At 52.3% G+C, this 24,616-nt stretch overlaps 2 protein-coding genes across 2 annotated transcripts in view; one reads left to right on the top strand and one right to left on the bottom strand.

Annotated features, from left to right (window-relative positions):
* The window catches only part of LOC121447379 (glypican-1-like), a 29,700-nt gene extending 20,418 nt beyond the window's left edge, over nt 1–9,282 (bottom strand). The window contains exon 1 of the mRNA XM_041650575.1: nt 8,845–9,282. Coding sequence (XP_041506509.1) covers nt 8,845–9,010 — 166 coding nt within the window. The 5' untranslated portion in view covers nt 9,011–9,282. The remainder of the gene's footprint in view (nt 1–8,844) is intronic.
* On the top strand, nt 9,009–12,405 carry LOC121446898 (translation initiation factor IF-2-like). Its single transcript, XM_041649794.1, has 4 exons — nt 9,009–9,037; nt 9,093–9,553; nt 9,951–10,027; nt 12,310–12,405. Exons 1-4 carry the CDS (start codon nt 9,009–9,011, stop codon nt 12,403–12,405), a joined length of 663 nt encoding a protein of 220 aa, XP_041505728.1.
* Nucleotides 12,406–24,616: the final 12,211 nt, after the last annotated feature.

Here is a 24,616-nt window from a genome sequence, read left to right on the forward strand (position 1 = left end):
CAGTACCAAGAAGAGCAGCCAGCACACAGTATGTGCTCCAGCAGCAACCTGAGATTTCAGAAGGCCTTGCGAACCCCCCAAACCTCATCACTGTCCAGACTGGTCATCGTACTCATTTCCCAGCCCAGCTCTCACAGTGGCAGGCTCTTTTGGTCACGGATTAGCCCTGCCTCTGCCACCCAGCTGGACTTGGGCTCCGTTCTGGACCCGGTGCCACCTGGTGGAGGCTGTCAACTCTTCAGGATTGAGTTCAGTTTTGAAGCATAAAATGAGAGGGCTTTGGAGGCCATTTGGGGCTTTCCTCTGACCCAAGGAGTCAGCCTCTATGTCTTACAAAGCTCAGTAAGCATTTATCAGAACATTACAGAACGTAGTGGTACACTGTTCCCCATGAACACACTGTGTTGTGAGACCTGGCGGCTGGTCTAACGCAGCCTGGAATTTCCACTTATGGCGGTGCCACATTCCCAGCTATCTGCTAGGAAAGTATATGAACATGAGAATACTGGTAGTTTCTATACTGGCCAGGCCCCAGGTCCTACTGTTCCTAAGAAGGACATGCTGCAGCCTGGTTGGGGGGCAGATTCCTTACCCACATTCCTGAGCTCTGAGTTCCATTCGTGCTCCTCTAAGGACCCCTGGCTCGCACTACTCTGCCCTGCCTATTTGTCACCCTTCCGGATTCAACTCCATTTCCTCTCCCCCTCCAAAGTTCCCCTGACTGTGGCGGGCCTACAGCTCCCACGCAAGTGCTTCTCCCGGGGCTGCTGATGTTTATGGAAGACGCGAACTCCTGGGGGAACCCGCTAAAAACGGCACCCACTAACTGCTAGGTACGGTGTACTGCCGAAGTTCCATGCAGTGGATCTGGTTAGGAATATCACCTCACTCATGGAGTAGTGGGCCCAGAGGATCTAACTTAATGGCCACTGGCCCGGAGCCCTATGTGCATACATACTGGATGAGTCCTAAGATACTAAGATGTGCAAAGAGTCCTGGGTGCTGATCCAATGAGAGTAGGGGGGAGGCAGAGGTTAGAAATGGCACACTACTAGGAATTTTGGTACCTTAGTGAGATTTACAGTGAATTACTAAGAGCTTCATCCTTTTAGATGTCTGTGTGGTCCAGTGTGTCCCAAGCTCCATGACAACTGCAGACGTGTAAACGCCTGAGCCAACCCTGGCAGCAAGTGGCATCAGCTTTTTCCCCAGAGACTGGCAGATGGTCACAGCTGGGTGGGATGTATTCCCTGAAGCCCCCAGAGCCTCTGGTGGGCACTTGTGGCCAACATACTTGAGGAAACACTCCGATGTCACAACAGTTCACTGTGTAGATGGTCTCAGAGGACCACAGAGAGCCACAGACAATGAAGACGCCCCAGACACCAGGAAGGACGGCCACTCACAAACCATAGCCTGGGATGTGATCCACAGCTGTCCTTGGTGGTTATAGAGATACTTCTGAAGGTGCTTCCGAGACTATCGTGAGCCAGGGCAGCTTATGGGGAGGTGGGCCAGCTAATCAAGGCCTAATCAGCACCCTCCGGTCTCACATCTGTTGGTGTTCCTGTTGGTGCTGCGACTCAAAAGCACCGTCCTCACTAGACGCCAGTGGGTGTGGCTGAGGCTCAGGTCCACAATGCTGTAGTCTGGTCATCACTGGATTTGACAGGCCCTGAAAGCCCCAGCTAAATTTCTCACCAGAACTTAAACATGTTGAGTCAGGGACTGAAGGGAAAATAACCTCGTGTCTTCCAGCCTGGCCAGCTTTCCACTGTCCCTCCGAAGGAGGCAGGCCGGCTTGGCTCAGGTATCTGAGACCAGTGAAGGGCCAGCTCTGACCTTAAGAGATCTACTTGGGTGTGGCCAGCTGAGGATGGGCCGAGCTTGTGCGTCTGTCCTCTCAGGCAGCTAGCCAAGACGATGTGTCCTCACACGGCTCCTGAGGACCCACACACAACCTTGGAACCTGATCCTCCCCGTGCTGGCTTAGGATGCTGTAGTCCTCTTGTACCTGAGGGAGTCTTAGGCTTGAGAACCAGATCCCCGCCATATGATCTCACCCTTGCAGCTTGGACACTACCTTAGCACCTCTGAGATGGGCCAGCTTGAAGGTCTCCCGTTCCCAGTTAAGTGCCTAGGTTAGCACCATCAGCTTGTGTATATATATACACACACGCACACACACACACAACACACACACACACACACACACACGCAGGCATTTGCTAAGTCTGGGCTGGGACAGTGACAGAATGGTTGGTTATGCAGAAATTTCCAGTGAGGTTCTGCCCTGTGCTTCATCTCTGGGACTCAGTTTCCCATGCGCATGCTCATCAGGCTCAGTCCACCAGGAGCTTGGGAGCATTTATCCCCTAGGCATCTTGCAGGGGCTCCTTTCTGAGCCACCTAAACACAGGCCCTTGCATTGGCCAGGAGCCAACTGAGTTTGCTTCATCCACTTGGAGTGCCGGCAAGAAGACACAACAGGCTGACCTTCTGGCATTGGCCGCTAGGTTCATTCCACTGAGGGCTTGCGCTCTGTCTCTTCCTCTCTGCCATGGCCCTGGCTTCCCCCCGGGGGTGGGGTTGGGCAGATGGCCAGGGAGCAAGATTGACGGAGCCCCCAGGGGCTGCCCTGTCACCTGGCCAAGTCCTCAGAATCTAGGGAGCCTTCTGCACAAATGAGCAGCAGCCTGTTTGGCTGGCCCTCGCCCCAGGGGAGGTGGCCCGCTTGGCATGCTGTGGGGCTCTCCACCAAAGCCAGCCTGTCCTGCCCCGTGCTCCTCTGCTGTCCTCAGAGAAGATGCTCAAGGGTTGCGTCTCCCACTTGAGTCTTCTGCTCACAGGTGGCCTGTCTGAGGTACACGGACTGCCAGCCAGCTAGGGTCTTCAGGCCACAACTTCATTACCCATACACCCAGGATCTGTGACATTCCACAGAGATGCGTCACTGGGTTAGCAGTTACAGCTCTGGCCACTGAGAGAGCATCGCCAGACCTAGAATATCAGAGAACCCCGGCCTGCCACCTGACATGGAAGGCAGGCCCTTCAGGAAGGCAGGGGCAGCCGTGGTGAGAGGATGCTCTGGTGAGAAGGCTCCAGGTAGGCAGGACGAGGAGCTGAGGAGAGGCATGGCGCTGAGACAGGGAGCCCAGGATTTCTGCAGCCAGACAGGAATGCCCAAGCGCTGAGAATGAGATACCGCTATCATGGTGTCATTCCTTGCTGAACTGGGTCCCCCAAACTTGTATGTGGGAAGTATAATTCCCCCACCCAAACTCAAGAAGGAAATTTTATTTGGGTATGAGGTCACTGTAGATATTAACGACTAAGAGCATATGAGTGTTCTGTGCCCTAACTCAAGACGACTGGCGTTCTAATAGGAAGGAGTTTAGAGATAGACATATGGGAGAAGCTATGTGAAGATGAAGGTATGGTTTGTAAGCCAGGGGCACAAGCATATGCCAGGATGCTGGGAGAGGCTGGGCTCCTATTTTCCCACAGATGCAGAAAGGTAAGACCCTGCCCGGTGCCTGGGGCTCAGGCTCCCAGTATCCTCAACCACGAGGCAGCAAACTAAGTGTCTGCAGGTACATCTGTTTGTTGTGCTTTGGGACTGAGGCTCTGGGAAATGGAAATGCTGACATTTTCCAGGGCTGGTCCTCGGCTCGGCACTAAGGGAGAACGTAGAGGTATCTACCACACGAATGGGCCTACGACCTGCTCGGGTGAGATTTCAAGCAGGAACGTACGTCTCTGCAGAAAACAGTGGCAGAAGTGCCCCTAGGTGGGCACAGGAGGGACTGGCCTAGGGGGTAGCGGTCATGTGCCAGGGGAATGAGCAGGCAGTGGGTGATAATGCTGAAGGCATAGGCAGAGGAGGTGGTAAGACTGGTTGGTGTCTAAGGGGGTCATCAATGGGGTGGCATTAGGTTCCTTTCACACTGCAGAGTTTCCCTGATGTAGGTGATGATGGAGAAGAACTTAGAGGTCCAGGCACCCTCAGCTTACGCCTGGTCGCTCTGCGCTCTCACCTGTCCAACAGCAGCCTCTTCGTGGGGTAAGGGCATAGGTAGAGTTAAGCCCAAGGGAGGGAGACCATATCAACCCAACCCCGGTGACAGTGCCTCAACACTCCCACACAAGAGACTTCAAGTAGCACAGATGCCTGCCCAGGCCTTCTCTCAAATGCCACCAGGAAAGGCTGCCGGCAGGACGTCAGCGAGGCACTTGGGCTTGGGGTAGAGGCATCAACTTGTGGGTCACTAAAGGTGAATTGCATCCTGTACCAGATGACTGGGCCCATAGCCAGGTTAGGTCAGGACTGGAGACAGACTCTAAATCGTGGGGGGGGGGGCTCAGTCTAGCTTTTGACATAGGAAAGACCCCCAAACCACTTTGGATCCAGCCTGAAGAGGACAGTCTGGCTGAAGGAAGAGTCCACCTTTCCCTATCTCTTACTCCCCAGACGACAGCTATGTTACCAGAACCATGGTGTAAGAGAAGCTGTGTTCATACGGTGACTAAACCTACTTGCTTCTAAAGCTCAGCCCCGTCGCTTGGCATGCATGCCAGTATATCCTTAATGCTTTAAGGGTGGGCTGGGGGCTTCCAGGGTCAGGGCACACTAGAGGCTTGCACTAGCAGTAGCCTAGGGCCACTATCATTGGTAGACTCACTTGCTATATTCCTTGGCTTGCCCTGTGTCCAGAGCATTTGTCTTTCTGCTATTATTTTGGGACTTGGTCCCATTGCCCCAACTGGGAGACTTCCCTCTCTTAGTTGTTGACAATCGGGGGAGGGGTCTGTCCTTGGCTGACAAGAAGCACAGCCAGGGTACCTCCGTGCATACTTTGGGGTCACCTGTGTCACAAGCCTGGGAAGCTGCTCTGGTCATTTAAAAGAATTCCTAGACCCTAAGAAGGAGCTAAAGGCAGGGAATCCGAGTACAGAAAGCAGCTGTGAGGTCCACCAGGCTTGCATTGCAAAATTCTACTCCAGGTCTCTCAGCTGAGAGAGCATGGGACTCCCAGAACACAAGAGCCCAGGCAAAGGAGGTCTGCTCCGGCTTTACTGAGGTATAGTTGCCAGCAGACTTTGGGATCAGCCAGGCAGCGTCCTAAGAAAGGAATGTGGCCTCTCTGGCCTGGATGCCCCGTTCTTTCCAGTGGTTCACATGGGCCCACTCATGAAGTGTTCATGAAACGGCCGTGAAAATACATCTGTGGAGCCCAGCTCACAATGAGCACTCTCAGCTGATGGACGCCATCACTTGTGCAGTGTGTGCTGACTCTACAGAGAGACCCTGGAGACCGGGAGATGTGTTTCCATGGAGAAGCAGGACGGCCTGTCCAGCGTGGGAGCCTCGGCACTACAACAAGGACCCAGGCCATTGCATCACGCACACGGCCCTGCTGGATCATGGCTCCCCTGGGCACACAGAAGCCCGGCCGCGGTGCTGGGGATGATGAAAGCCAAGCTCCTAGCAGCATATCAGGGGATGTGGACCACCTTGGGGTTTGTGCTGAGCCACAAAGGGGAGTGTCCCTCCCTGGGCAGAATAGGGCACACAGAAACTTCTGGTCCAGAGTGGGGAGTGTACCGGTGACTTCTTAGAGTCACAGACCTCAAGTGAGGGAGAGATTCTGTTGGGTTCCAGAGAAAGCCAGACAACTCCTAAGAGGTGGAAAGGGTCATCAGATACAAAGGACCTTGGATTCTCAGCTGCTGCTGTACAGAGCCCGTGCAGAGAACTATTTGTTGTTGGGTGTTTAGAGGATACCCAGTCTGTATCGGGTGTGAGGTGCCCACTCCTGCTGGCAGGCAGGCAAACAGGCACACTGTGACTTTGGGGCACAGGAGAAGCTTAGCAGTTCTGCTGATGCCCAGCTCCAACTTCTGCCCAGGCTGGAGACCTTAAGGAGGGCCGTGCGTGCTCTGCTGAGGCCTTCTCTGTATGCCCGTGCTGCAGTTCAGCATGGAGAAGCATTTGTCCGTCTGCAGTTGTTCACCGAGAACCTACTTGGGGCCAGTGATGGCCTTTGTGGTGACCATCAGTGACAACAGAGACCAGGTAGGGGTGGTCCCTGACCCTAGAGGCCAAAGTGGATGCCCTGGTATAATACTAACCCTACAGGGCACACTTGGTAATACTCATGCCCCAGAACGGTCCTGCCAGCCAAGAGAGGCTCGCTTGACCACGCTGTGACTCGGCAATGGGCTCCTGGCAACTTCACTCAGACCTCGCTCCCCTGCAGGGCCCTGGCATAGAGGCAGGACACCACCATAGTAGCTGTCTCCCCTGGCTGCATCTCATCTATGGAATGGGACAGCTGTCATCGCTGCTCCCTAGCCAGGCCACCCAGAAAACTAAACAGTTCCTTAAGTGGGGACCATTCCCTCTGATAGGGTGCTGTTTGATAAGAGTGAAATCTCCTGTTATCCACTGCTATTTCTGGTCCCGAAAACAGGGGCAGGAAAAGACATCCATGTGCCCAGGGACTACTCTTCCTCTCCTCTCCCAACTACCCACTGACCCCAGTAGAACCTCAGCAGGTATTAATCTCCTGGGGGATTACCATGCTCCTTAGAGAAGCATGCTCTTTGGAAGTCTAGACTGGGGACTGCAGGAAAGGGCTCACATAGGATTTAGGGCTCTGGGGAGGACTGTGCCACCAGGGGCCACCAGAGGGCGCCTGGTCCCTGGCGTCCAGGTCTGGTAGTACAGAACCAGACAGGACCCTGAGCTTGGCTGCCCCTTGGGCTCCCGCTATCCTGAAGGCGACCCCGCTTCTCTCAGTCCATGTGCTAATACTCACTCCAGGGCCCTGAGGCTTGTGGGTACTCCCTCTCCCATTCTGCGGGCTGTGAGGTACGGCCCATGGGGTTCCAGGGAAGTGTGGCACCAGTTTGAAGGAGCACCATTAGGGATGATGGAAGAACACAGTCCCCAGCTTTCCATGTCAATAAGTGGGGTGACCCTCAACAAACACTGGGCCCCAACTGGTACGACTGCTGTAATTCTGCAGGGTAACTGTACACGCTAGTTGGATGGCCAGCACCCACAGCAGAGACAGACATCAGCACATTTTGCTTGTTTTGAGTTCCTCATCCCCACATTCCCCAACCTAGGGTTGTAAGACCCAGACTCTCCGGAAGGGCCATACCTCTGCCTCTTTATTTTGCCCTCTCAGTGCCCTTGTCACTGCCCACACTGCCAGTCCCTGTCTACAAGGGCACAGTAGCTGGGGTTGGGTACATGCTCTAGAAGGTCCCCAAGAAGGCATTAAGATGGGTGGGCCTGGCCACACCACGGGGAGCTGTAGGCTGGAAGGTGTCAGACTGCTGTGTGTGAGGAGTTGGAGGCTGATAAAGATCAGAGATAGGCAGGGATGCCCTGGTAAAAGTTCCTATTTATGTGTGTTTGGAGGAGGGGAGAAAGTGAGCTGGGCGTCTACGAAATTATACTAGCACCTTTTGCTGCCAGGAACCCAGGTGGACAGTGCCCAGAGAAGTGCAGGAGGTGTGGCCTTGACATGGTAGGGCTGTCTGCAGAGAGAGGCACAGAAAGGCCTGCACTGTGGGTGTTTGAGGGCGAGTTAGCCAAGAGACTCAGGCCAAGCAAGGTATCGGTGGGTTCTGTCTCTCCCCAGGGCCTAGCTGTAAGTTATTACCACTCCCAAGCAAGGTAAAGCCACAGGCTACCCTCTCTGATTGACACTCCGATTTTCCTCGTTCAGAATGCCTATGGTACCACTTGAGTTTAACCGCTAGCCTTTAAGCTTCTTCTTCAGTTTCAGAAGAACCCTAGCGCAGGATTTCCCTGCTCATCAAAGTCCCGATGTTGCACCCATCCCGGGAAGCTCCACACACATTTAAGGGTGAAGCCTGGGGCTGGGGAGGTCCTTAGGACACTGCATCGGGCGCTCCAAGCTCATAAAGATTCGGTTCCCAGAGCTCCTGAGGCAGCAGGGAAGAGAAGGGATGGGAAGGGAGGGGAAGAGCAGCTCTCAGCAGCTGCAGGGCCGAGGCCGCCGCCAGGAGGGCCGCTCTTCTTACAAAGAGATGACAAGGCCCCTGGGCGGGATCCAAGACGCCGACCACCTGCAGCTGGGCTCCCAGCTCCAGGCGGCCCCAAGTACCCGGCCCGACCACGAGTGCGCTAGGACCGGGGCGCTGGCGGGCACAAGTTCCTGGGTAGGAATCCCCGCGAGCCCTGGGGTCGCCTGAAGCCCACAGTGGGCTCACATTTCCTTGGAATTCAGGCTTGAAAGATAGGATCTCTTCCCAGAAATTCCACTTAGGCTGCTCCTGCCGTGGACCCGCGGGAATTCCTAAGTAGAATCTGGACGCCTCTGGGAGAGGTCCGCATAGAGAAGTTCCTAGCCGGCTACCACCGGGAGCTGTGCCCCGACAGACCGCCCCACAGCTACCGCTTGCTCCGCCACAAGGGCGGCAGGCACGCTGCCCCCGGAGCTGGGATTGTCGCCCCACCGGCACACTGGGCCAAGCCAGAGGCTGAAGACGCCCAGCTCCAACCCTGACCCGAAGAGAGTGCACCGCGCTGGGGTCCACTCGTCCCTAGCCGGGCCAGAACAGCGCTACGGGGAAGGGACTCCAGCGCGTAGCGACTGGGAACTGGGAAGCAACAGAGCGGATCGGAGCTCAAGAGGCGAGGGCCGCGGGGTTCAGAGCAGAAGAGGCGCAAGAGGCCACTCCAAGTCTGGGTGGCGGGTTCTGGCGCCCGGGGCTAGCTGCAGCGCACGGGTCCAGGGGCCCAGAGTAGATCTCCTCCTGAGTGTTGGGGTCCGGAGCCCCAAGACGCCGCCGCGCCCTACTCACCCGAGATCTCTGCCTGGGGCACGTCGCTCAAGCTAAAGCCCTTGGCCCCGTAGATCTGGCGGACTTCACTGCAGCTCCGGCTCTTGCTGGCTGGGTCCCCGCGGGCGCAGGCGACCAGCGCGGCGGTCACGCACAGCAGCCACCAGCCTCGGGCCCGGAGCTCCATGGCGGGGGGCCCCGGGACTCCCTGGCCGTCCGCGCGCGCCTCCCTTGCTCCCAGCCGGCTCTGCTCAGCCCAGTCTGCGAAGGGCAGAGCCAAGGTCCCGGCGCGCGCGGCGGCTCGTGGTCCAGAGGCGGCTGCCGAGGAGGCGGAGACAACAAAAGCCGGCTGCGACTGCGGCGCGGGGCGCGAGGCGCGAGGCGCGAGGTCCAGCGGCTCAGTCGGGCCGCCCAGAGCGCGGCGAGCGAACGCGCAGCCCCGGCTCGGCGCCTCCCCCGCCGCCCGCCCGGCCCCACGGCGGCCGCGGAGAGGGGCAGGGAGGGGCGGGGAGCGCGGGCGGGAAGAGGGGAGCGCCCGGGCGGGGCGGGGCGGGGCGGGGCGCGGCTGGGGGCACGATCGGGGCGCACCGGGCGCTCCTTCGCTCTAGGGAGGGGGAGGCATGCAGGCCTTTCCAGTCCATGCGATGCGCTCGGGAACGGGGAGAGGGGGCTGCCGGTAACGCAAAACTGAGTCCGGGGTCCCCAAAGGTGCTCCCCCCAAAGCCCAACGGTAAGGGCGGAGGCACCACCTGTGGGGGCGGGGGCGGCGCGGGGGGGGGGGGGACCGCTGAGGCAGGGCTTCCCTCGCCGGACGTGACATCACGTCCTCCCACGGCCAATCAGGGGCTTCCCCGCCCCTTGCCGAATTCAGCACCCCTTTGCTCCTCTCCATCCTTCACTGTCCGTGGCTTTCTCTCTCATCGCTTCCACCTCTCTGTCCTGGTCCCTTGCTTCCTTGCTTACCTGCACCCCCACAACAGCTCCTACCTCCCTACGCCCTTTCTGGCCGCTCCGGCACGGCTCCAGTTCTCATCTGACGTGTTTTGGAGGAGGATGAGGGGGCTGAACGCGGGAAACTGGCCAAAAAAAACTAGCCTTCACCAGCTCAGATGACTTAATTGTTGCAGATTGTCAGCGGGTGTTTCGGTCTGCTCTTCGTGACTCCTTGGGTGCTCGGGCGACAAAAGCAACGGGGCAGAGGCAGGTCTGTGGGCTTGGATGCACGGTGGCAGGTGACCTCTGGAATGAGGAGTGGAGTGAGGAGACTATGTAGGGCAACTTAACCCCAGACATATTGTGGTGGACTGTCAGCTGCTTCAGGGATGATGGGGGAGGATGGGAGGGTCCCTGGCATCCCACCTGGGGGCTGCTGGTTCTGGGTTCAGAGTTTCTTGCTGGGCTGCTGCTGGTGGCACTGTTCCTCCCTCTCTCCCCTCTACTCTGTGGGTAAAGGGCCCAGAGGACGTCATAACTGAGGTCAGACTATGAACCCAGAGACCTAATCTGAAAATGGGAAGAAAGCAAACGAAGTGGCTCACTTGGTTAAGAGTTGTAACATAACCCCTATGTGACAAAAGAGTGCGGGGCGCTTGGATTCACCCAGTACCTATGGGTTTTGTGACAACACCCCTAATCACCCATGCCTCAAAATGCCCCTTCCATCAGGGTTCCTAGACTGTTGGTCTGTTGATTTCAGGATACTGGGTTTCCCACCCTAACTCCTAGTGAAGTTACCCCATCATCTATGCATATAGTCATTGCTTGAGAGCAGCCATGGAGACCTAGTCCAAGAGAGCAGATCTCCTCCCACCCCTGTACTGGAACACCTCTCCTGTCTCACCGACCCCTGCACACCACATGCTAAGGCCTGCTTGTGTCCCCTACCACCTTTAATAGGGCATATGTATCTGACCCAGGCTCCTGCTTGCTTTATGGCGTCTCCTTGTGGTCTGGCCTTCTACCACATGCCTGCGGATGAAGGGGTAGCTTCCTTGGTGACCTGGGAATTGGCTCAGGATTAAACCTGTGTGACCTGTTGCCAGTCACCATTGCATGTGATCCCAACTCAGCTGGTGTCCTGTATAGGGTGACCCCCTCTTCTAGGAACATCCTTATCATTCTACCTGCAAAAGTGAAAACATAGCACCTTCCCTCAGCTTGCAGTACTGGCATCCAAGACCTTTGTCCAGAGGGATGCTCCTCCCTGAGGAAGCCAGAGGGCAGCATGTAAGGGCTGGCATGTCCCCAGCAACCTCCCTCCCTTGCAGGATTGGGTACCTGGAATGGCAGTGGCCTTGTTGCTCCCAGGGAGGGGCCCTTGGATGTGTATGCCACACCAAAGTTAAGCTTCTATTCTTACTTTTGCTGATCAGGACACTTGTCTAAAACGTGGCAGGAAGCTACCTACTTAGGTGGTGTCTAAGATAACTCACTTGTCTCAGCCTTGGATAAAAGGAAACAGACCTGGTACCCAATGGGACTTACCACTTACCAGCTGCTTTAGTAGACCCAACCCACAGCATAGCATCCTTCTCCTCTTGGGGTGGCAGAAGTTCTTGCCATGACATTTGGGGTATATAGAAGGTGCAGGAAGCAAGCTGCCCCATTGGGTGCTGTCTTCAGTGTTCATAGAAGTCCTCTATCCTTTCTGGAAGATTCTGGGAGGGTCTGTTAGCTTCTCAGCCCATTTACAGGACAGAGTTTAAGCCAAGGGGCAGGGAGGGACATAGGCAATCTAGCCCTCTTAGCTTCAGGTAGTCAGGACCTGTCAGAACCTTGGTGATAAAAAAAAAGGAGGCTGAGCAGGGAGTGGTTGTCCAGGCACCAGGAGCTGACAGGACTTCATGGCAGAGGGGGATCTGCTGAAGCTGCCCAGCTGCCATCAAGGTGACAAGGCCTTGGGAGGAACACAGAGAAGATGCTGCCTGCTCCTGCCCTGCCCTGACCAGTGCCTCCTCTGTTCAGCTGTCCTCACCCATGCAGCCTCCTTCCTTGATGCCCCGCAACCTTCCGAGGAGGAGTGGTTACAATTTAGAGTAACGGTTGCTGGGAAAGCTCTTGCATCCTAAAGCAGTGGCCGCTGGAACCTCATTATTTCTAAAATGAGAGCTGCACACACCAGACCCTGCCTTACTTGCCCCTGGGCTCCTGGCTGCAGAGATGCAGTTACATATACCACAACACAGGCAACGACTTAGCTGTCCCTTAGCTAGGCCATGGCATAGCTTGGCACAAGTACCCTTAGGGCATTGGATGCCAAATACAGGTTTTCTCTTGGTGGGAGCTACCTCTTGGGAATGGGGTTACAGTGAGATTTTGGACGGTTGGGTGCTGAGGCCACTATATACCTTGGGTCCTTGCCTGCCTAAAGTATGGTATGGATGTGAGACAGAAAGCAGAAACGGAAGGGTGGAAAGCAAATTAAAAGGGGGAAACTGCATTCCTCCAAGCCAGATGAAGCCAGGACCTGTATTTCTATTGTCACAGAGCGTGGAGCTGAGGAGAGAGGGGCAACAGAGTCCTTGTTCCCAAGCTTCTGGCTTCCATGAGAGTCCTGAAGGGATCTTGGCGCAGGAGCATTGAGCTCTGACTTCTCAGAGGGACATCGGGACTAATTGGCGGTCTGCTGGTTCCTAGCAGGCCTACTGACCTCCACATTTTCCCTGTGATTTGGCACTGCCTCCCGCAGCTGGTTGAACCAACATGTTTCACGTTCTCTTTGGCTTCGTGTTCTTCTTTCAGTGGCTCCAAAAGCAACTTCCAAAGAGACAGCAGTCAAAGCCGCCATCGGTTAACAGGTGCAAAGTGGAGCCAGCAGGCAGCAGGGGTCAGAAGCATGAACTGGGAGCAAGTGACAGGTGATGGCACTTTGACCTCTTAGGAGATGGCACGGTACCTGGGGAATATGGAAAACCTAGGGGACCCACATCTCTGTAGGGACCCCACCCTGGGCAGCAGGGTGAGGAAAGAAACAGATGCGGTCAGGGGTCTGGTGAGAGAATTGTGGCCTCCAGGAGCAACTGGCAGCATGGAGCAGCTCAGGAGATCCAGACAGCCACCTCCCTAGACATATTTCGGCCATTGGCATCAGAGTCCTTGCCGGAAGAAAACAGGACCCTGAGTGGATCTGCAGAGCTAGGAGAGATGCCCCCCCCCCACCTTTTGCTGCCCAGAGCACTGCAATGCTCCTGTTTCTTCTCTCCATGTCTGGGGGAAGTTACTGCACTAGGTCGGGATGACATCTGGGGTTTCACACAGGGCTCAGACCAAGAGAGATCACCCCTGTGTGGGTTCTAGGAAGTGGGGTGCTGTTTTCCCTTTACGCAGACACTAAATAAGTCCCTACAAAGTCCTCCCAGTCCTGGATCACGTGGCTGGTACAAAGGTACTAAACCTCAAGTCTGAGTTCCAGAGCTGTTCTTGCTTCTAGGACTTGGGGGCTGCAGGAGTGGGCATAGGGTGCTGGCTGGAGACAGCACTGGCACAGTCTGCTCAAGGGTGGTCCTACCTGTGCTCACCCCCTGCCTGCCCCAAACCCTTGCCTGCGGGCACTCCACATCAAGGCAGCACGTTGGCAGCCGTTCGGCTCTGCTGAATCCCAGGTCCCTTTGATCAGCCGGAAGTCTGGGCATGTCTCCGTATTTAGGCCAGCTGAAAGGAGGCCTGCTCAGACGAGGTTGGGCCACCCATATGGGCCCCTGCAGAAGCCCACTTTTGTCTCTGTTTGAGTGCCCCAGCAGGAGATGGGCCCAGATACTCAGCTCTGGGCTCCACTGTCCTTGGAGCTGTTTTCCTGCCTTGCTGCCCTGACTCTGGGTCAGGACACCGAGGAGAGAGGAAACTTGGGTATGAGTACCCAGCCAGGTCTGATGTGCTTAGACAAAGCTCTCCATGTGACTGATAGGTGCAGAGAGACTGGCGTGCTGATAATCTCAAGGCCCTGGACAACAGGAACTGGGCTGTCCTCCAGATCTCACCTGCTACCCTTTGGCTTTTGTGTGACATCTGCCTGCCTGCCCTGAAACTCTTCTACTTAGACAGCTTCCAGCTTCTGGTCTGTTCTGCATTCCATGCAGCCTGGTTGTTCTTTTTGTAAAGCCAGCTTCAATCAGAAGCCTGCAGAGACTCTGCCTGCAGAGCTCGGAGCCCCGAGTGCATGTGACAGCAGCCACATGGGCCTTGCTCATGTCTCTGGAAGGGCATTCTTAACTGAGCCGAATGTTCCACCTGTCACTCTCAGATCCCAGCTTCTTCCCCAAGACAGGCTTCTTAGGTGTTTCCAGCTCCAGAGGTTTGGAACTGCAGGGTTTTGTAGCCATGCAGATACAGCTCCTGAAACCTCAAGAGGCATGGAGGCCTTCTTGCCTCTAGACTCCATCGCTCTTGTGTGATGAGCATGGCTCTTAAGCCGACCTAGATGCAGGGCTTATTCTGTCCTCCAAACAGCCGCTTACAGAGTAAGGCCAATTTTTATTTTGTTTTGAGGCAGGGTTTCTCTGTGTAGTCCTGGGACTATCTCTGTAGACCAGACTGGCCTAGAACTCAGAGATCCACCTGCCTCTGCATCCCTAGTGCTGGGATTAAAGGTGTGCCCCACCACCGCCCAGTGGATAAGGGCAATTGAACATACCTGGTTAGTAGCCGTGGCGATGAGTGCTGCCTAGTGGACAAGGCCTGGCACGACCACCCACACCCTCCACAGTGAACTTCCATCTATTTTAGGAAGAAGCCCACTATCGTGTAGAACACCTACTTCTGAACTATTTGGGAGCTGTTGTTTGAAGTGCAGCTTAGCAAGTCTGGATGTATTCGTTCAGGTCAGGGCCAGTTTTTCAAAGGTCCCGGTGGCATTCACATACATTCCCAGCCTACTCTGGGCGAGGCCATTTTCCGACATGGGTCTAATAGAAACTCCCCTGTAGCATCATTTGGACAAGTCGCTATCTGGCTTTGGTGTACATCACAGATATGACCCGACTCAGAGGCAGGACGCTAAGGGAGTGGTTATGTAGCAGCTCTGCAGAGATACAACCACTCTGAGCAGTAGGAGGAGGACCCTGCCTTCTTCATGGTTGTTCTGGACATTGCTTCCGGTGAGGCTGCTAGAAGGCTCCCAGCTGTTGTTCTCAGGATTATCGTGAGGGCGAGATTCTCAGAGCTGAGCTGGACAAGGGGCAGGTGACTTGGCAGGGTACCATCCACCTCCATCTGGGTCTAAGAGGTCACTGGTGTGGCCTTGATGGCAGCAGCAGGCGAGAGAGGCAGCTGGACACTTGGCTGAGGAGGACGGTAGTTTTTATGTTAACTCTTAGGGCTCTTTGGGGGCCCACCACACAATTCCCAAATAAATACCTGGAGACTTATTCTTACTTATGAATGTCCTGTCTTAGGTTGGCTTGTTTCTTGCCAGCTTTTCTTAACTTAAATTATCCCATCTACTTTTGCCTTGGGGCTTTTATATTTCTCTATTTCTTACTCCCTGACTGGCTAGGTGGCTGGCCCCTGAAATCCTCTTTTGTTTTTCCTCCTAATCCTCTCTTCCTGGATTTCTCCTTCTATTTATTCTCTCTGCCTGCCAGCCCTGCCTATCCTTTCTCCTGCCTTGCTATTGGCCGTTCAGCTGTTTACTGGACCAATCAGGTGTTTTAGACAGGCAAAGCCACACAAGTTCACAGAGTTAAACAAATGCAAGCTAAGAGGAAGAGAAATCTTTGCATCATTATACAAATGTTCCACAGCATAAACAAATGTAACACGTCTTCAACTAATATTCCTCAACAAAGGACCCAGGTTTGTATTGTGTAAGGCTGAGGTCTACACGATAGGCACGAGAGGGGCTCCTGAGGAAGAGTCTCGTTAAAGGGGAGGCATTGCAAGAGCTTGGAGAGCAGGTCGCACAAGCTCAGTGGGCAAACTGCAACCCCATATGCCATATGCGTTCCACTCTATAAAGGTAATTTTGCCAGATGGTCTCTAGAGGGCAAGAGCCAAGGGCTCTGCACGGGTTGGGTGTACAGTTTCATGATCCTGAGAGGGGAAACAGCAGGATCTGCACTGCTCTGGGAGTCCCCGCACCTTCCTGCAAGAGCAGGGATGTGTGCTTAGCTGAGGGTAGCCAGGCTGAGGGGCTCAGTGAGAGGAAGGGATACAGGTCTACTCCAGGTTCCCAAATGGGTCAGAGAGACAGTCCAGGCGCAACTGGAGGTAGAAGAGGATTCCAGCCCTGGTGCTGGGTGCAGCCCCTGGTCAATTCAGGAGAAGAGAGGGGAATAATACTGAAAGAAACCCCAACCAACGATTACAGTTCAAGAAGCTGGTATCCACAACCTCTGGCCGTGACCTGATGAAGAGCCAGCTAGCCACATCCATGCCCTAGCCTTGAGTCAAACCACCCTTGTTGAGGAGAGGGTGGGCCAGGAAGTGGGGTGCCCTTCTTAGAGGTGGCTGGTGGCATTGCTAGCTGACCTAACCCTTGACCCTTGCCCTTTAGTGATTGTCTGCCAAAGTGTCTCTGTAGAAGCAGGTGTGACAGCCTCACTCTTCCCAAGGGCCTCATACCTAAACGCTTTCCTCCTTAAGATGGACTGGAGGCCAGAGAGGGTGGTGGAAATGCTGGCCTGTTATGTCATCAGGCTAGGCGTGGAGCCCCTAGAGGAGGCGTAGGCTGTTCTCTGAATTGGATTAAAGCCGAAGACTCACGTTAAAAACTCACAGCCAAGCTATGGTAATCAAAACAGACATACAAAGCAATGGGACTGAGGGCTCAGATGAAAAGCCTGCCCTTCTGTGGACAGTTGCCATAGACAAGAATACCAAGACTGTTAAGGGGAGGAAGACAAGTGTCTTTAGCAAGTGAGTCCAGACACCTGGAGTTAGACTCTTTCCCTCCCACCCCAGACAAAGATGAACTCGAAATGGATCAAAAGCCTCAATAAGCTAAAATTATAAAACTCTTAGAAGAAAATCCTAGATGAAAAACCTTTGTGGTTTTGGATTTAGAAGAGGATTCCTGGCTGTGATGTTTGGCAAGCAACAAGATTTAAAAAGCAGATAAATTTGACTTCATCAAAATAAAAAACTGTGCACCATGGAAGTGTTATCAGGAAAACAAAAGGTACAGCCGAGAGACTTGGAAAAGTCCTGTAAGTCACCCCTGCAAGGGATGTAGCTTTTAGAAAACATAAAGAGTCTTTATAACCAAAGGTAAAAGGTCAACTGTAGAAAGGACAGAGGAACTGGAAAGGTATTTTTTTCCACAGTGATGTAAATGGCTCTATGGTGGTTTTGTTATGTGACTCTGAGTTCAGTAAAGCCCAAGAGAACAGGGTGTTCCTGAGGGGTAAGTTGGTGGAGTATAGCCTTGGGCAGCCTGGTGTGGAGCCAGCTCCGGGCAGGGCTGACACTGTCATCTTTCTAAAGTGATTCCAGCCTGGGATGCCAGATTTGGAATGTGCTGGGGGTTGGAGGACCAGAGCTATGCCTTGGCGACTTTGACTTCCTTGTTACTAGAAACTGAGGTGAGCTGTTTTTCAGGATGAAAGTGGAGAGCTTGAAGACCTGATCTCAAATGTCCCCCCAAAAGCCCTTCAGTGCCACAAGTCTCCCATGGGCAGAAGCAGAGGGGCAGAACAGGCCTTTGGAACCTCAATTAAAACAAAGGGTGTTTTTGATAGCTGCAGGATAGACTGGAGTCAACCACAAATGCCCTGTCTCTGGTTTGTTCACCAAGACCTGGTTACAACCAACTAGCCTCTTCACTATGGAAAGGAAGAGGGGGACAGGTAGCTGGCCTCCTGAATCTTGTCAATCAATCAAACAAAACTCCTTTGGCTGAAGGCTGAATTCAGGGCTTTATATATGTTAGGGTTTATCAAGAGCTCCATCAGTGAGCTAGGTATTCACAGCCTCTTCACCTTTTTGGTTTTGAGGCAGCCTTGAACTTGAAACCCTTCTGCCCCCTTCTCCAGAGTGCTGGGCTTGTCTGCACTGTCAGAGAGCAATCCTCTTCCTTTTTGTGAATTCTGGGACAGAGTATCAGTCATCACCATGCTGGGAAAACAGCTCTCTCCGTGACAGGGAAGGCGCCATTGGCAGCTAGCATCCTCAGTCTAACCTGGGTCTGCATCGGCTTTATTGATGCCAGTGCTTGTCCAGGGCCAACCTCCTTCCTCAACCCTCAGAAGCTTTGGGTTTCACACTGTGTGTGAGGAACTGAGGGTCCTTTTAAGCGGTTCACTGGGAGGGAGAGGTCCAGAGAGCCACTGAGCTCAGGTGAAACTTGCCAAGCTTCTGGAGGAGGACAGGCATTGGCTCAATTTCCAATCTGCATCCCACTGCTGACCTTCCATACACCCAAAGCACTGCCATTTTGCCATAGAGACCTTGTTGTGGTTTAAAATCCTCTCCAAAACTCATGTGGAAACTCAGGGTGGCAGTGGTGGCTTTAGTGCCATTATGTAAATGTCTTGTGGGAGTGGGGCTGCTGTCTTTCTCAGCCATGTGAGGATACAGTAGGTGTCTCACTAGATGACACAGTATTCAAGGTGCTGTCGTGGAAGGCTGGGGCCTCTTAATCTTGGGCTTCCTGGATTGAGAAATGCTTCTGTACTTTATAAATTACCCGGTGTGTGGCATTGTGTTAGGCCTGCACTAGTGACTAAGATACATTGTGGCCATATCAGGTCACAACATACACTGGACAGAAGCCTGGAGGGAATCATTCTGCAGCCAGGCCTCCAAGAGTCCAACCTTGATTGACTTGCAAATACAAGCTAAATACAACTTCAGCTGGTTCAAAGAAGGGCTGGAGAGATGGCTCAGTGGTTAAGAGCTCTGGCTGCTATTGTTAGCAGACTCAGGTTTGCTGGGTGGTGGAGCATGCCTTGAATCCCAGCACTCAAGAGGCAGAGTCAGGCAGAGGCTCTTTGTGAGTTTGAGGTCAGCCTGGTCTACAAGAGCTAGTTCCATACCCCGTGGGCATTGCAATGGGCATTGCAAGCATGTGGTGCACAGATATACGTCCAGGCAAAACAGCCAAGCACATACAACAAATAAAACAGAATAATAGAATTTGGGCTTGCTCAGAAGTAGTCATGAAACTTAGGTGTTATGTAAGATGTTTTGTCCTCTGTGGTAAAGTATCTGTCCAAATGTTCTGTGCTTTTCAATTTCAACTTCTCAGCTTCTTGCTAAATAGAAACTAGTGATATTTGGGCTCCACACTGTCTTAGCATCTCTTCCTATTGCTGTGGTAATACACTCTGACTAAAGCAACTTACGTTAGAAAAGGTTTATTTTGGTTTCCCGTTCAAGTTTCAAGTCCATTGTGGTGGGGAAGTCGAGGAAGGTGGAGCCGGAAGCAGTAGCCTGATCATATCCACCATTGTGGGGGTAGAGAGAGGTGGGGGGGAGGGGGGAGAGAGAGAGAGAAAGAGAGAGAGAGACTCACACACTCTCACTCTGCGCCCTTTCTCCACTTACACAACCTACAATCTCAGCTGTGGAATCCCACCCACAGTGAGCCCATCTCCCCACCTCAGTTAACACAGTTAAGATGCCCCCCAAAGGTATGCCCAGAGGCCAATCTGCTTCTCAATTTTCACTGTTAAGGCCACTGTTGGTTTAAAATTCTGATTAATATATGGAGGTAGAACTACCAAAATAACAGGGACGAGAAGGATGGTCACAGTTGTCCCCTCATCACCTGGGGAAATGCTCGAAGGGCTCCTGGTGCCAGCCTCCACAGCAGCCACAGTCCTTTGTGTGTGCTGGCTTCCCCAGACTGACAAACCTGAGATTGGTTTACAAATCAGGCACGGCAAGAGATTAACCATCACTAGCAGCAAAGTGGAAAGGTGTAAGAATACACCGTAGTGAAAATTTTGTGGGTGTGGTCTCTCTCCATGCTGCCACAGTAGAACAACAGCAGAGAAGGTCGCTGTGTGACTGGCAGGTGAGTGTTATGGACAGTGTGGAAACACAGGACCAGGAAAGATTTCCATTCTGGTGGACACAAGGAGATGGCCTCCGATTTCTTCCTGTTATTCAAAACATTATGCAATTTAAAACTATGATTGCTTATATAAATTTGTTGTTGGATAGTTTAATATTCTTTTGGTCGTGGTTGTCTCTCAGTAGTTGAGAAAAGGGAAAGCAAAACCATGGATGGAGGCGGTATGACTGCATGTTTAATATAAAATACGTTTCATATAAAAGAAAGGACGGGATTTTAATAAGGAAAAGGCTATAAGACCCGTTTTAATAGAAAAAAGAAAGTACTTTTGTCTTAAATCAATTTATTATAAAATACAAAGGAAAAAAGACAAGAAAATCAAACCTGATTGATTAAAATTGGGAATGGTGGTGACACAGAGTTGTAATCCCAGTGTTTATGGGCTGAGGCAGGAGGATAGCTTGGACTACAGTGAGATTGATTCAAAACTAAGCAGGCGAGCAAACACCCTGAGCAGAGAAAATTGAAGGTATATGGAGGAGGAATTGTATTTGTGGTCACTATACTGAGATGGACAGCATTTATTTGTGATTAAAAAATGTAATTCAGTGATAGGCTGATCGGAGGTTGGAGTGGAGCTTTCATTGCCATGAGGACAAAGGTTTTTGGAGTTTTAGTTCATTTGTTCGTTAATCTTGAATAGGAGGGTGTTTGTGTTTTGTTTGTTTTATTTTATCTTTTAAGCAATTGGCCTAGGAAACGAAAATTATATATTTTTTATCAGTTTTCATGTTTTTGCTGTCCTTGGCTCTCATGTTCTATTTGTCCTTGGCTTAGTTAAGGAAAGTATAAAAGCTGTAAGCTCTTTGTAGCTGTCTCCAGAAGCACCGTGGAACTTTGCATGCTGCCATGCTGGTTTGCCTGGCGGTGGCCTGGGGCCTTCGCGAAGTGTTTTCAACACTGGCACATTTTTTGATAGCTTCCCTAGACCAAATTCTAAATTAAGTCCTTTTAGCCTTGCGCTCACTCTGGGTTCCTGGAACATCTCCAAAGAGTATACTTTCTGACCATAAAAATAGAGATGTTGGGCTAGCAAGATAGCTCAACTTCGTCTGATGACCAGGGTTTAATCTCTAAGAAAGCAAGGTGGAAGGAAATAGCTGGCTCCCCAAATTGTCCTCTAACCTCCACAAACCCACCATGGATGGCACTGAGTGTATGCACACACACACACACACACACACACACACACGACATTAATAATAATAATAGCAATTTAAAAGATGTTAAATTATATGAACTTATTGGATGTGGTAAAATGCATAGACCACATGATAATCTGAGAAACCTGGTGTATCTTTTTATGATACTATCAGTCATAAATAGAATTATTGTTAACATATGGTATGCCACAAACAACTCAAATTCTTCTCCCCTTCGAAAGATTTGGAAAGCCGCCCTAAAACAAAATAACAAGATATTTATTAAGAAAAAGACTCTGGCCAAGTTCAGATTCCTAGTAACTTCAAAATCACACTGTTTGACTAAAAATCTCCAAAAACAATGAGGAAATGGCTGGCATTCAAGAGCTGTGTGGTGGAGATGGTGAACTCGGGAGCTGTGGTGTGGTGGAGATGGTGAACTCGGGAGCTGTGGTGTGGTGGAGATGGTGAACTCGGGAGCTGTGGTGTGGTGGAGATGGTGAACTCGGGAGCTGTGGTGTGGTGGAGATGGTGAACTCGGGAGCTGTGGTGTGGTGGAGATGGTGAACTCGGGAGCTGTGGTGCTCCAGCTTGATTGTCAGTTGGCTGGGTGGGGAGTTAGCAGAGTTCACCTAGGATGTCTGTGAGGGCGTCCTCCGATCAGACCATGAGCATTTGCCCTAATGGACAGTCTCGTCCCTCGCTGACTGCACTCGTGTGAAAGGCTGGCAGGTGTTTCGTTCACCATTCGCACACTGCGACCCTGTGTTCCACGACTTCAAGATGCCCCATTTGTGTCTTGTGCGTGAATAGGGGCCAAGGCTACACTTTTTTTTATTACCGTGTTTTACAGCATATGTATTTCATACCTCGCAAATGCCTTGGCTTTTCTTTCAAATGTTTTCCACATGAAGCTTGAACTCAGCCTGTTGATTTCATAAACACAGACGGAAATCTCCCTGAATTTATAGATGGTTGCTGGGAGAACTGAAATAGAGTCTGCATCCCAGAATTTACTGTGTATGTCAACTGTTTCCTTTTGGTTTATTTATTGGATTGCTTTTTTTTTTAAAACAAGGCTTCATGGTTTTAATTATATAGATCTGCTAACATTTTTCTTGGTTGTCACTTTTAAGAAGTTAACTGTCATAAACAATCGTGGACTTGTGAACGGAATGGCATCCTGCGCCCCATCTTCTTAGAGCGGCGTTGCTGTGTGTGGCAGTTGCTGACCACTGGATGGGCCTTGTGCCTCACAGCCTCACTAAACTGGCCAATCATTTTTTTTTCAGTTGCACTTTCCTGTTGCTACCTTGAACTTCAAGAATAATTTTTATTTTTAAATAATTTTTAATTATTATTTGAAATTTCATACATGCATATACTCAGATGCAGAAACGCATTTTGATCAAATCCACCCCCTACTTTTTGGTTACTCTCACCAATCCTCCTTGCCACTTTCCACCGCAACTTCAAGTAATCTTTTTTTCTCTAAAACCCACTGAGTCCTTCTATTGCTGTCTGAGTGTGCATGGGTGTCTGACCATCTGCTGGACCCAGGCAGCCTTCCTAAATAAAACTAACTCCCCGTCCCCAGCAGCCATCCAGGGCCAAGAGCTCCTCAGACAGGGGTAAGACTTCATGGGTCCAGCCCCTGTCCACACTTGGATTTTAACTGTCTTGATCGTGTGTATTTGTCCTAGCTACTGTAGTGTGTTTTTAATTTAAAAATACTCACACTTTTCATTTTTATGAAATTATACTATTTCAGGCTGGGAAGGTGGACCAATCGGGAAAGTGCTTGCTTTGCAACCTCCAGAACTCGCGATAAAAAAGTAGGGCATGGTGGGACATGTTTGTAATATAGGGAAGCAGAGACAGGCAGATCTTTGGTGCACACTGACCAACTGGTCTAATGAGTGAGTTCTAAACCAATGAGGAGTGTCTCAGAATAGGTGGACGGCATTCCTGAGGAATGACACCCGGAGGCGTCCTCTGGTTTCCACAAACACACGCACACAGACATGTATACCTCACACAAGAACACACGCACACACACACACACACATGCACACGTGTACACATGCACACATATACACACAGAGTGATTGCCTTGATTGTACTCGTTACTACTCTTGTGGTTTGGATATGAAGTGTTTCCTGAATGGCTCACGTGTTGAAACCCGGTTCACAGGGTAGCAGCGCTCAGAACTAAGCTTTGGGAAGTGGCTGGACCATGAGGGCTCTGACCTCACCAATGGATATGTTCCCAGTGATGACCTTATTGGGAGATGTGGGAAACTGAGACCATCCCCCACTGCAGGACTTAGTTGGAGAATTAGGTCACCAGGAGCTTGCCCTGGGAAGATGCACCTCAAACTCCCCTTGTCTATCCTTCTCTGCTTCCTGCCCACCATGGTGTGAGAAGCTCTGCTTCTCCATGCCCCCGTGCCCTGTTGCTCTGTCTCACCCTGCCCAGAAACAGCAGAGCCAAGCAATCAGCGACTTGAAGCCCAAACATGTGAGCCCAAATACATTGTTCTTCCTTTAAGTTGTTCCAGGCATCTTTCACAGTGGCAAGACAGAAAACAAATAAGAACCAAGTCAAGAAATATAGGAATAGTAGTTTTGAAAAAGGCTGGCTAACCAGCAAGCCCCAAGGATCCTGCTTCACTCCTCTCCAGTGCTTACATATCCATGCCTTTGTGCCCCCCCCTTTTTTCTTGGGTGCTGGGTGTTGAACTCAGGCAAACACTTTCCCGAGTTGTCCCCTTACCCCTCACCATATCTTTTTAAACCTTGGCACGCTGTAATCAGAGATGTAGGCATGAGGGCTGCCTGAGGGCTGGGAACAGAGACCCGAGTGAAGGTTGGGATCAGGCTTGAATCCCCCATGGCCTGGTTTGCTTCTGTACACTGGCTCTGAGCTCTGAGTGCCCCTGGGCACGGCTTCTCAGTCGCTCTGGGAAACTGACTGTGTACTGGGAGCGGACTTTCAGAAAGAGCAAAACCTCTGCTCAGAATTGTTGATGCTTGGCTCTGAGCCCTAGGGACAAGCCAGCCGGCCTTGTCATTACACATGGGCCTGTGGCTCAGGGACAGCCACAGGGCGTGGTGCCCATGTGCAGATGGCCCAGGGCCTTGACCATCCCCCAATGCAGTCACACCAGGGCATGCCCAGCTCCAGGTGGGTTGGGGAGCAGGAAGTGACCCCAGAACTCTGATTGTCCCCAAAGCCTAGCCAGGTCTCTGCCCTCCTGGATTCCTGCTGTCAAGATGTGCTCAAGACTCTGGCTTGGGGGTCATCATCTCAGCGGAGAAGCTACTCTTCATCTTCCCACCCTCCTGGTTTCCTGACTGCCTTTCCCTGACACAGCCAGTCTCAGACCATGCATTCTCCATGCCCCAAGCCCTGTTCCCAGCCCCTTCCTGTGTGCTAAGGATGCTAAGACTTTGGGGCCCCAGGGCGGCATCTGTTTGTCTGTCCCTCCCCAGGGGGATGCTGAGGGGTCCAGGAGAAGGTGTACTAATGACTGAACAAGATAGAGACTAGGTCTCAGAGCTTGGGCCTCCTTTCAAGAACTGCTATGGCTGCTTCTCCTACCCCTGTTCCCAATGGTCCCCACATGTTGACTTCGTG

This window comes from Microtus oregoni, unplaced genomic scaffold, assembly GCF_018167655.1.
Source record: "Microtus oregoni isolate MIOR12 unplaced genomic scaffold, Mior012 000004F_ref0000308, whole genome shotgun sequence".
In the NCBI taxonomy this organism is placed as follows: Eukaryota; Metazoa; Chordata; class Mammalia; order Rodentia; family Cricetidae; genus Microtus; species Microtus oregoni.

What these genes read in the sequence shown, in the direction of transcription:
- LOC121446898 (XM_041649794.1), top strand. Translation starts at nt 9,009, where the DNA reads ATGGCGGGGGGCCCCGGGACTCCCTGGCC. An exon ending in GCTCCCCCCAAAGCCCAACG is followed by an intron (nt 9,554 to 9,950) that starts GTAAGGGCGGAG and finishes TAATTGTTGCAG; the next exon opens with ATTGTCAGCGGGTGTTTCGG. An exon ending in AAGCAACGGGGCAGAGGCAG is followed by an intron (nt 10,028 to 12,309) that starts GTCTGTGGGCTT and finishes CTATTGTCACAG; the next exon opens with AGCGTGGAGCTGAGGAGAGA.